At 46.1% G+C, this 12192-nt stretch overlaps 1 protein-coding gene across 6 annotated transcripts in view; it reads left to right on the top strand.

Moving 5' to 3' along the window:
* The window catches only part of FLNB (filamin B), a 139365-nt gene that overhangs the window by 72714 nt on the left and 54459 nt on the right, over positions 1-12192 (top strand). For all 6 annotated transcript variants that reach the window (XM_055557711.1, XM_055557710.1, XM_055557709.1 and 3 more), the window contains exons 7-16: positions 203-365; positions 951-1148; positions 3753-3890; positions 5606-5732; positions 6698-6834; positions 8035-8228; positions 10160-10273; positions 10865-11008; positions 11260-11383; positions 11716-11876. In XM_055557711.1, coding sequence (XP_055413686.1) covers positions 203-365; positions 951-1148; positions 3753-3890; positions 5606-5732; positions 6698-6834; positions 8035-8228; positions 10160-10273; positions 10865-11008; positions 11260-11383; positions 11716-11876 — 1500 coding nt within the window. The remainder of the gene's footprint in view (positions 1-202; positions 366-950; positions 1149-3752; positions 3891-5605; positions 5733-6697; positions 6835-8034; positions 8229-10159; positions 10274-10864; positions 11009-11259; positions 11384-11715; positions 11877-12192) is intronic.

The following is a 12192-nucleotide window of genomic DNA, read 5'->3' as shown; positions in this document are numbered from 1 at the left end:
TGTCTGGTGTGTTTTAGTTGGCTAAAGGCCTGATGTCCCAGGCCCAGCTGTGTGGTTGGTAGAGTCGGATGGGGGTCCCACGGAGGCCGCTTCCCCGGAGCCCCTGGTTCCAGGACCTTCGTGTGTATAATCAGGAAGATGGAGGAGAAGGTGGTCTCACTGAGCAAGAAGTGATGATGCCTCCCCTGCCTGTCATTTGTAGGTCACAGTCCTCTTTGCAGGACAGCACATCTCCAAGAGCCCATTCGAGGTGAATGTCGACAAGGCCCAGGGAGATGCCAGTAAAGTCACTGCGAAAGGCCCAGGCTTGGAAGCTGCCGGCAACATCGCCAATAAGCCCACCTATTTTGACATCTACACAGCAGGTAGCACCTCTCCTCTTCCAGAGCCAGAGATAATCCTTAGAAACCTGAGATGCTGGACGTTTTGTCTTTTGAATCAACAACAAAACTACAAAATTAGCTTTTTCAAATGTGTTGGTTATATGTCTAGATTTTTCAAAACCAGCTTTTCTTCTCTAAAATCTCATACTCAATCTTAACTTTGATTATTAATAATCAATTTCTGACTTGACTAAATAAATACTCCAAAGAGACTAAGGTTTAACAATCATCTCTTGGACCAAATTCTATGCAAGGTCCGGTGGGAAGGAGGGGTAAGCAAAGGAATGAATAAAACACAGTTCTTGAATTTTCAGCTTTCTTTTCAATATAGAAATTTTAGGAAATAGGGATTGTGGGAAAATGAAAGTTGGTTATGACCCTCCTCCCCATAAGCAACTTTCCTTTCTCCACCTTCCTTATTTCTGCTAGGAAACAGGTCTGGGTATGCATCTTCTGAATGCCTCTCTGTCTCCTGTGGTTTGAATTTTATACCTGCTTTTGCTCTCATCAGCAGGGAACTTTCTAGAGGGCGACTTGGACTCATGGCCTGTTCTCTCTCTCTCCTAGGTGCTGGTGTGGGCGACATTGGTGTGGAGGTGGAGGATCCCCAGGGGAAGAACACCGTGGAGTTGCTCGTGGAAGACAGAGGAAACCAAGTGTATCGATGTGTGTACAAACCAATGCAGCCTGGCCCCCACGTGGTCAAGGTTTCCTTTGCTGGGGACACCATCCCCAAGAGTCCCTTCGTTGTTCAGGTCGGGGAAGGTGAGTGCTGGGGTAGCTGACCGCCTCTGGTTCTGGCATTCAGGCTGGCTGTGCATGACAGGGCCCAGCACTGAACTCAGACTTGTCATTTTGCTGCCAGGGCCCCTTTGGCAGGAGTATCCTCAAGACATTAATACTAGTATCTAATTTGTCCTCAAGATACTAACACTAATAGCTTCCTACACACTGTGCAGTGACCTAAGTGCTTTACTTATATTAACCTGTTTAATCCACCCCCAAAACACGTCTGCCGGGATTCGTGGTCCTTACTGAGAGATGCAGGATGGAAGCTGTGTGAGGAGAGGGTGTCTGTGGCTGAGGTTAACAGCAGGGACATGGCAGGTCCCCTGTGGCCTCCTTTACTGGCTGTCAGGCAGATAGCACGATAGCAGCTAGTCACGACCCCAGCCACGGTGACCCAGGGGCTGTTGCTGTTCCCAGTGGGCGCCTGAGACACTGAGGCTTAGGTGTCGTAAGGTATGAGTATGGACTAGACCAGTGGTCCCCAACCCCTGGAGCCGGGCTGCACAGCAGGAGGTGCTCGGCAGGCCAGGGAGCAAAGTTTCATCTGTGTTTACAGCTGCTCTCCATTGCTTGCATGACTGCCTGAGTTTTCCCATCTGTCAGAGCAGCGGCAGCATTAGATTTCTTATAAGAGCATGAATCCTACTGTGCTTGAATCATCTCCAAACCACTCGCCTCCACCCCGGGCCATGGAAAAATTGTCTTCCACAGAACTAGTCCCTGGTGCCCAAAAGGGTTGGGGACCACTGGACTAGATGTCAGTAGGAATAGAACCGTGGTCTCTGTCAGCTACTTAACTCCCGCTGCAGCCAGAAGCATGTATTTTTCTCTAATGTTAGACTCTGTCCTTCTGACTTAGTTACTCTCTTTTTTTTTTACCCCCAACTCTGCTGCCTTTTCTAACCAGTACTTGCCTTTCCTGTTCTGTTCTGTGCAACTGCGTCTGCAGACCTGGTTTCCTCTTCTGAATCCTGCCTCTTGGCCAGCGTGGAGCCTGAAGCTGCTGGCTTCCTAGTGGAAAGCACTGGGCCAGAGGCATCTCACTGGGTAAGGGCTGGTTGGGTGGGCATCTCTGCCAGTCCTTGCGCTGCCTCCGGTGTCGACCGGGCCTGTGCTCTTCATGACCGTGGGAAATTGCAGTGCAGGTGTTAGCCCCACTTGTCTGGCCAGACCCCAGACTCACTCTCTGATTACATCTAACATCTCTAGGTCATCTCAAGATGCTGGAAAATCCGGTAGTTTCCTTCAAACTTTTTAGTTCCATTTAGTGTTTATATGAACTGAGCAGTTATCCTGCTGATGTTGAGACTCTTGCCCATACTCAGGATTTCCATGACTTTTATTTTTTTAAAGATACATTTAAACCTTCCAAGGGAAGTCCTGTCATCCTGTTGTGACTTATTTCTGGTATGACCAACTTCTCTCCCCTTGACAAAGAGGGAAAAAAATAAACGTATTCAGAAACAGAACTTCATTTGACACAATGCAAGAAAGAATATTGAACAGCTTTCCTAGTTTTAATGATATTTTCTGACTTCCTTTCACTTGTAGATTACTTTTTTCATTGCTGGCATATCCATCTATCACTTGTACTAGTTAATACTTAATAGAGTTTTTCTGTTGATGTACTGACCCTTCCTTCCTCCACTTAAATGATTTTATAATAAATAGTCTTGTCTTCTGGAGTCTGTGACCCCCTAGTGTATAGAGGGAGCCTGTCAAATATACAGTGTCAGGTTTGGAAAGGAACAACCTGACATTTTACCCATTAATCTCCCATTTCTGTATTTAATGAGAAGGTTGCTCATGTTACCAAAAAAGTCCCAGGCACATCGATGTCTTTTTTATCAACCTTCGACAAACCCCATGGAATCGTTTTGTGAACCTCTTATGTAGGAATGTTAGAAGCTACCTTTGCCCTAGACTTACAAGTTTAGGTATTTTAACTGGATCCAGAAATCAAATTGAGAGTGGAGTTGACTCCTAATTATAGAGTAGCCACCTGCATTCCAAGGACCTTGTAACAGCACTGAAATGTGTGTCTGCCTTGGTCGAGGTGGGGTTGATCTGGTCTTTTTTTGCACCATCCTCTGGCTCTTCCTGCGGAACAGAACAACATTTAGACTTTTAGAAACGACTGATCCAAAGTTTGGAACCAGGTCAGATGTTTTCAAGTGCCGCATTTTCCAAGTAGACCTGAAAAAGCCCCGTCTTCCCAATTACTGGACCCTTGAGTATGGCAGTGAAGTTTGAGCAATGTCCAACCCCAGGTCTTAACTCTCTTTTACCACCGAGAGGATAAATGCCAGGATTCAGCAAATACCAGGAGTCCAGCGAATTCATGCTGTGCGTTCCTGCTTTCTTTGCCAAAGTAACTTTTCCCCAGTCCCTGGACAAAGTTATATTGTGTCTTTATTTGCTAGCCTGGTGTGCTCCCTGAACGAGACCCCTGGTCTCGGGCAGCTGCTGCACACTCGGCAAAGCAAACATTTTCTTGGCGGGTGGCTCAAAGTTACCTTGGCTTACTCAACTCAGACTAAAGAATAAAAGATTGAATTGATGTCGAAACTGTGCTTGCAGCCTGCAATCCAAACGCCTGCCGGGCCAGTGGCCGAGGCCTGCAGCCTAAAGGCATTCGCATCCGAGAAACTGCAGACTTCAAGGTTGACACCAAAGCTGCTGGAAGTGGAGAGCTCGGCGTCACCATTAAGGGTCCTAGTAAGTGCTCCTTTGCTTCCGTGTCTCAGTGTGATTTCAGCTTAACTTGACAGCCATGCAATATGGGTCTCATCACACAGCCAGTTCTGATCAATTTATCCCCGAGAGCTGTGTCAGAGATTGGAGGCTCTCTCTGCTCATGTAGAAGGAAACGGATTGTTTAGTAATGTCTGCCCTGGATGTGGGAACAGTGTTGGATTGACAGCCTCACATTATGTTAGGGCTTCCGGAAAAAGAAATAAATATTGGACCTGGAACAGCAACATGAAATGGCCCATTTTTTTTAATCTGAGGAAACCTAGGCTCAGAGAGGAAGGGTCTTGTCCACAGTCACAAAGCTTTTAAGCATCTGAGCTGGAATTCAAGCCTGATCTCCAAAGCCAGTAATTTTCCCCTCTACAGGTTACATTTTATAGACAATGAAATTATGGCAGATACCTAATTACTTTGATGAGTGCTTATAGAAGGAGAATAAATTCCCTACGATTAAGTCTTCTCCGTAGATAAATGCCACCTGTGGAAGAGTGCATTGCACCTTGCAACTCTCTCACTCTTTCTTGAGAAAGGAGACAGGAGAACAGGTATCTATTCTCTTCATGAGTTCCCCGCCCTGGGTCAGAGAAACAGCTCGACATTTTCCGGTTGTGAGTGCAGTAGCCTCGGCAGTTTTACTCCCAGGCTTTGTAAATCCTCGCTTTCTCTTCCGGGACTGTTCTCACTCAACTATGTTCCTAACAGGCTGTGGCAGGAGTGTTCTGAGCTCCAGAAAGTTAATATTTGATCTCAGAGCACTGAGTTTTGGGGCAGCTGTGCCCTGAAGGCAGCCAAGGTTCTAGATTGCCCAGACCTGGAGTCAGGCTGCTCTGGGGCTGGCCTCCCTCTTGGCTTGTTGCTACAGGAACTGAGGAGGCGTTCTTTTTTTTTTTTTTTCCTGACCTTGGATTCTTACTTGACTAAATGGCTTTCCCAGCCAAACCTCAGGGCTCAACATAAAACAAGTTCCTGCCTGATGGCTCAGTCTGGAGTTTGTGAGGTAGCCTCTGAAACCTGTCCTCTTGGAGATAGCATACAAAAGCTTTCTTGCTTTCATTGTCCAGCTTTAGTTGCAAAGGATATGCCAGGATCCTAATGCCAAATACTCATAAGCATTTACTCCTACAATTTTTAAAAACTTTTCTTTGCCTTTTTTATATTGGAATGTAGGCTTCCCCAGTGGCTCATTGTTAAAGAATCTGCCGATGCAGGAGACATTGTTGATTAACAATGTTGTTCTATTAGTTTCAAGTATTCAGCAAACTGATTCAGTTATATATACATATATATCTATTCTTTTTGAAGTTCTTTTCCCATTTAGATTATTACAGAATACTGAGTAGAGTTCCCTGTGCAATTTTTGTGGGCAGCTAAAAAGGATGGCTTTTTGATCATTGAAAAATATTACCAGCCCCAGGGCTTTAGGACCTCATAGGCCCCTCATACATGAGAAAGCTTTCTAAAGCCAGTGAGCTGGGAAATCTTCCATTTCCCCTTACTTTGAAGTAGACATGTTTTCGGCTTTGGAGTAACCTCCCAATTTGGGGTGGGGGAATCCCACACTCTGAGACCATCCACGTGGTTTTATTTTGTGGCTGTTGCTGTCTTTCTGTTCCTGTCTTGTGGATTCTTGTTCTGAGTCTGGATGCCTATTGGAAAGACGGTGTGCTTCCTTCCCACAGAGGGTCTGGAGGAGCTGGTGAAACAGAAAGGCTTTCAGGATGGAGTCTATGCATTTGAGTATTACCCCAGCACCCAGGGGAAATACAGCGTTTCCATCACGTGGGGGGGACACCACATTCAAAAGAGGTGAGTCTCTAGCCGGAATTGTGTCGTCTCCCGAGGCATGCTCGGCCCAGGACAGGCTTGTGGTGCTCATTTCCCAGGCCGCAGGAGGGAAGGGGAGCTGCTCTGTCAAAAGCTTTTTTTTTTTTTTCTTTTTTCAGAACAGTACACAGTCATTTGGCCTGTTCTCAAATGCAGCAGAAAGTCGCTGTGGTTTCAGCTGCCTCGTTTCAAATCAAAAGCTGGCGGTTTAAAGCTGTGGGGAGGCAGACAAGCCAGGAGGAACAGTGATACAGAGCAAATGGGCTGTGTGTCTATACCCCTAATTTAAACAGATTCTCTTTCTTTCGATGTGTGCCTCTCTGTTCATGAATGCCATGGGTAAAATGGCAGAATCTGCTATGGTTGACATTAGAATCCTCACTGTGAGTGCGGTCAGGATGCGAGGGGCACAGTCTTTAGCTTTGCCTTGTGGGCTTCACTTGCCTTCCCTGTATTCACATGCTTTCCAGCTTTCCTGGGGGCAGCTTTAGGCTCTGAATAAATTCCATTTACTTCAAGAGATGTCTGTGTATATTTTAAGCTTCTGAGAATCTAAGCAATGTTTTTTAAATCTCCTGTGCCGAAGTTAAAGCACGTTTATTCATGTTTGAGATAAAGCATATTCAACCCAGTTTTTTTGTTTTAGCACCAGCAGCAGATGGAATGTAGGCACTCGCTTGGCCTTCCAGGGCTCACAGTCTGGTGTGCATACAAGGCAAATGACCAGGATAGTGCCAGGCAGTGTGGTTTGAAACAGTCCTATTACATGATATTGTTGACATAACAATGGTTGTGGGGGAACCTGTATGGAGGAAGGGCTTGGCTGGAGCTTGGGGCTGCAGATAAAAGGATAAGGCCAGTGGAAAGAGCATGTATAAAGAGCTTGTGGTTGTATGTAGCCCTTTCTTTGCTTCTCTTTAATGCTTCCTCTGTTCCTTTCCTTCTAGCCCTTTTGAAGTTCAAGTTGGCCCTGAAGCAGGCATGCAGAAAGTCCGTGCATGGGGACCTGGCCTCCACGGCGGGATTGTGGGGCGGTCAGCAGACTTCGTTGTGGAGTCCATTGGTTCTGAAGTGGGGTCTCTGGGTAAGTGGAAGTGGCTTCTGGTGGCTGAGATTGCAGGGTGACTGGGTCACGTGTTAAGCTGTGTATTGAGGCCTCCTCTGAGCCTCACTACCCTGAGCCTCCTGGCCTCCTGATCACCCAAGACCATCTCTGGATACTCCTGATGAATTGCAGTTCCCATGTTCTGCTTGTCTTCTGCCTCTGGCACCAGCATTCATTCATCCACTAGACCATGAGGGCAAAGGCTGCCTGTGGATGTTGTGCCTAAAACAGTACCTGGAAAATAGTTGACACATGGTGGATATTATTGACTGATCCTTAGTTTAGATGAATGAATGAAGTTTGCTGAAATTAGAAATTTGGAAAGTGAATACTCTTTGGAGCATAGTTGAGTGTATTTTAAGTAAGCATCTGATGTAGATTTGATCATTTTAGAACAAGGGTCGGCACCTCTCCCTGTTAAGGAACAGATAGCAAATATTTCCATATTGAAGGTCAGATCTGGTTCAACAGCTTAATGACGTCTATGTTAACAAATAGAAATAAGCAAAGAGGAAAAATTAGGAAATCAGATTTAATTTTTCTGTTTAGAGAAATGATAAACATCTTAGTATATCCTTATAGACTAGAAGCAGTATTAGACCTTTCAGTACATCCTTCTAGACTTTATTCCTGTACATAGGCATACAAATGTTGATCTGCTGCAGAAGTATCTTTATGTTTTTCTGCCTCAGGCGAATATAGGACTTGTCTCAATTTCCCATGGCATCTATGGAAATCCAAGGCGTGGATATAACTACTGTTAGGCCCTTCAGCAAAATAGCTGAAGAGTTTTGCTATAAAAACAATGCTGAATATATATCCTTGTATCTAACTGTTTACACACATCCTTGGTTATTTCCTTCAGATAAAAGCCCAGAAGTGGATTTGGTGGGGGCAATGGGTGGGTATTGTTTTAAGGTTTTTGGCTCATGTTACCATATTGCCAATAGAAAGATCTGCTGGTTGACCTTTCCATTCAATGATGTTTAAAAAAAATATGTAAAATCCAACCTTCCATCTCTTTTGAAGACTTAGTAAGCTCGATTTTGTGGGAAAGGGACCCTAGCAGATACCAATCTTCTGGCTAGCACTTGGTTTTCAGGGAGGCAGAAGGAATGGGTTGGTAATAACCCAGACTAGATACCTTGTAACCAGAGGGTCTTCCCACCCCGTCCCCAGGGTTTGCCATTGAAGGCCCCTCCCAGGCGAAGATTGAGTATGACGACCAGAATGACGGGTCGTGTGATGTCAAGTACTGGCCCAAGGAGCCGGGCGAATATGCCGTTCACATCATGTGCGACGATGAGGACATCAAGGACAGTCCCTTCATGGCCTACATCCACCCGGCCTCGGGAGACTACAACCCGGACCTGGTGAGTCAGTGCGTCGTGTTTGTGTCCCCTCTCCTCTGGCTCCTGGCATCCTTTCCTGTGCCCACAGAGTTTCCTTGTGTAGCATGTGAAGAAATCACAGAGAAGAGCCTTTTAAAGCTTAGGAAGTTTCGAAAAAGACCTGAATTAGAAGCCTGGTAGTACCTCTTAGTGGTCTTCCCAGGTGGTTCAGTGGTAAAGAATCTGCCTGCCATGCAGGAAATGTGGGTTCGATCCCTGGGTTGGGAAGATCCCTTGGAGAAGGAAATAGTAATCCACTCCAGTATTCCTGCCTGGGAAATCTCATGGACTGAGGAACCTGACAGGCTACAGTCCATGGGGTCGCAAAGAGTTGGACGTGATTTAGTGACTGAAAAACAAGTACCTTTTGGTACATTTCTAACATGTGGCAAGTAACTTACCTCTCTGGCTTCTGTATCTTCCTCTATAAAATGGGAATGATTCCAGTGGCTGCTTCCTACAGTTTCCGGCATGATTCAAGGAGGTAACATGAACAAAACCAGCTCTTATTAGCATAGTGCCTGGCCCACAGAGGGGGCTCCATAAGCTGCTATTTTTCTTGTACCCCAAGCATCCCATTTCAGTTTTACCATTTTCTATAGGTATTATCTCAAGGTGCTCCTTAGATAAAGACTTGCTAATTTTTACCCCCACCTCCCTTTCTCTTAAGCTGGAGCAGTGTTTGCGGTGTCTTCAGGAGCTTCTCTGAATCGTTTAGCAGGCTGATAAGCATGAAGTCTGAGCCAGCTGGGCTTTCAGCGGCACCCCCACCCCCCACGTGTGCTGTTTTTGGCCCACATGGACAGCTGACCATAGGCTGACATCAGTCCAGCCTGGTAGCTGCTCGTCTTTGTCCAGCTGCTGGTTCTTTGCTCTCTGGGGGCTGCAGGCTGTTGGGATGTTGTCAGTGGGAAAGGCTCTGAACCCCCTCCAAGCAGGAGTGTTGAAACTGAGCACAGCTGGAGGTCTGTGCACTGGTTACTGCACACATTAATACAGGGAGCACGGGCTGGTGTGGGGCCAGGTTTTACAGTTTTTCTCCTGCATGTTTTTAAGTTCTAGGTTGCGCGCGCGTGTGTGTGTGTGTGTGTGTGTTCAGTCGCTCAGTCGTGTCTGACTCTTTGCGCCCCCATGGACTGTAGCCCACCAGGCTCCTCTGTCAGTGGGATTCTCTAGGCAAGAATACTGGAGTGGGTTGCCACTTCCTACTCCAAGTTCCAGGTTCCGTAGCATTTTAACTACATAACCATCCTGTTATGTAGGTACAGTAAGTCTCTTACATACGAATGAGTTCTGTTCTTAGAGCACTTTCCTAAGTCGAAGGATTTATCCTGGGTGCCTCACTAACACAATCAGCTCTATGGTGCTGCACTATAGTAGGGCTACCCAGGTGGCGCAGTGGGAAAGAATCTGCCTTCCAATGCAAGAGACGCAAGAGAAGCAGGTTCGATTCCTGTGTCAGGAGGATCCCCTGGAGGAGGGCATGGCAACCCACTCCATTATTCTTGCCTGGAGAATCCCATGGACAGAGGAGCCTGGTGGGCCACAGTCCATGGGGTTGCAAAGAGTTGGACACGACTGAGCATTCATGTATGTATGTACTGTGATAGATTTATAATGCTTTTCACACAGATAATATGTACATAAAAAACAAACACAAAAAATAGACAGTTTTAACCATACAGTATAGTACCTTGAAAGGTGCAGTAGTACCTTACACCAGATGACATACAGGGGCTGGCACGCATATTCCCATCTTTGAAAGTTCACAACTTGAAAGTTCATGTGTAGAGGACACTGTACTGTGAAGCCAGACATAGTTTCCTCTCTCCCCCTTCCCTGGTCGCCTGTCTTCTGATAGTGTAGTTAGCGCATTACAAAGAAAGGGAATCACTATTGGCCCTTTGCCCCAGGTGCAAGCCTACGGGCCAGGTTTGGAGAAATCCGGATGCATTGTCAACAACCTGGCTGAGTTCACTGTGGATCCTAAGGATGCCGGAAAAGCTCCCTTAAAGATATTTGCTCAGGTAAGTTTCGACCTGCCACCTGTGCAGGTAATTGTCAGGTAATGGGATACATATAACAGCGAGTGATCAGTCCCTTGGATCTTCGGTTTCCCCATTCACACGTTGCAAAAAAGATTATTTATCTCAAAGGGTTTATGTGAGGACTAAAGGGGATTCTAATATGTAAAGCAGGGTGCTTTTCTCATCTTTATGATTTGTGTTCTGTGAAAATCAGGCTTGTCTGTTTCAGATCTCCCCTTAAATGTCCTTTAGTGTGGCTGTGATGGGAGGGTTTGTAAACAAGAGTGTAGCAAATATGTTTCTCTCATTTAATTGAATTTTGGCCCCAGGATTTAAAGGCAGGAATCACAGTTAAGAAGCACTGAGTGACCATGGCTTTCCTTTGGGAGACCATTTGTTGTTAGCAATTAAAGATAATAAATGCACATAGTGTTTTATCACTGGTGTTCACTGTATTGAGAACATGGTCCATCATAGGCGCTCCGTGAAATTTGGTTGGATGAGTGAGTGGTGATTTGGGAAGACCCATGGCCCTGTTTGATGGAGACAGTGTGAGAGCCAGCTCTGTACTTGGCCCCTGCTCTTCTGCAGGACGGGGATGGCCAGCCTATTGACATCCAGATGAAGAGCCGGATGGATGGCACCTACGCCTGCTCATACACCCCAGTTAAGGCCATCAAGCACACCATTGCCGTGGTCTGGGGAGGTGTCAACATCCCGCACAGCCCTTACCGGGTAGGTTATGAAGTGGAATGCTGGTCATGGTATGAAAAAGCCCGGTCCTGAGGCAGGTCTGGGCTCCATGCTTGATGGTCAAGGCAGATACATGGAAACACCATGCTTGGTGTGCCTTGGAAGATGGCGTGGCCAAAAGGGCCGGGTGCTGTAGATTGTCCCCACGTATAACGTTCTAACAACTGACGGTGTCTTTACTGGGTCCACATGGAGAAGAACTTGATTACAGCTTTTGTCCCTGTCCTCTCTAGGTCAGCATCGGACAGGGTAGCCATCCCCAGAAGGTCAAAGTGTTTGGGCCAGGAGTGGAGAGAAGTGGACTGAAGGCACACGAGCCTACTCACTTCACCGTGGACTGTACTGAGGCTGGTGAAGGTGAAAGGGGTTTCTACCCAGTGCGCTCCTTGTTGCTTCTTGGGAAAGAAGTTCTCTTTGTAACGTTTCAAGGGCAATGAACTTTGAACGGAGAAACAGTCCACCTGAATAGATGATTGTTCATCTAATGAGTGTCTGAGTCAGTTCGGTGGTGCGATCTTTGCTAATCCTCCGTTCCTGCTCCAAAACCCTGATTTGAATACCATCCCTTTCTCGGGTCACTTACTGGAAAGTTCCCAGCTGCTTTTCTGGGGTGTGAGCTTGAGCTGGAAGTGATTGCATGGGACGTGCCATTTCTTGTAAATCAGTGCTAATAGGCTGGTCTATTCCAGGTGATGTCAGCGTTGGCATTAAATGTGATGCCCGGGTGTTAAGTGACGAGGAGGAAGACGTGGATTTTGACATTATTCACAACGCCAATGATACGTTTACTGTCAAATATGTGCCTCCTGCTGCTGGGCGATACACTATCAAAGTTCTCTTTGCCTCTCAGGTGTGTGGGCAAGGGTTCTTTCTGGCCACCTGTGTGTGTATTTCCTTTTTTTTCTTTTTTTTTTAGCAACAGAGAAAGTATCTTGAGAACTCTGCCCAATAGTTTTTCTCTCTGGTTGCTTAAAACCAAGAAGGAATAACAACACCCAAAACTAAAGTGTTACCACTTTCTAATGAAAATAGGGATGCATAGTCAGTCAGTGGTTGAAAGCCAGGCTCTGGAAAGAAGTTAGATTTTTATAAACTATCATCAGGTTTTTGAATGAAATGTAATGAATTTCTAGATTGTGTTCTACTTCATTGTCTTTGAAACAATG

The sequence above is a fragment of the Bubalus kerabau genome, chromosome 20 (assembly GCF_029407905.1).
Source record: "Bubalus kerabau isolate K-KA32 ecotype Philippines breed swamp buffalo chromosome 20, PCC_UOA_SB_1v2, whole genome shotgun sequence".
Taxonomy (NCBI): Eukaryota; Metazoa; Chordata; class Mammalia; order Artiodactyla; family Bovidae; genus Bubalus; species Bubalus kerabau.
The sequence above is the reverse complement of the archived record's forward strand: the minus strand, read 5'-3'. Positions and strand labels throughout refer to the sequence as shown.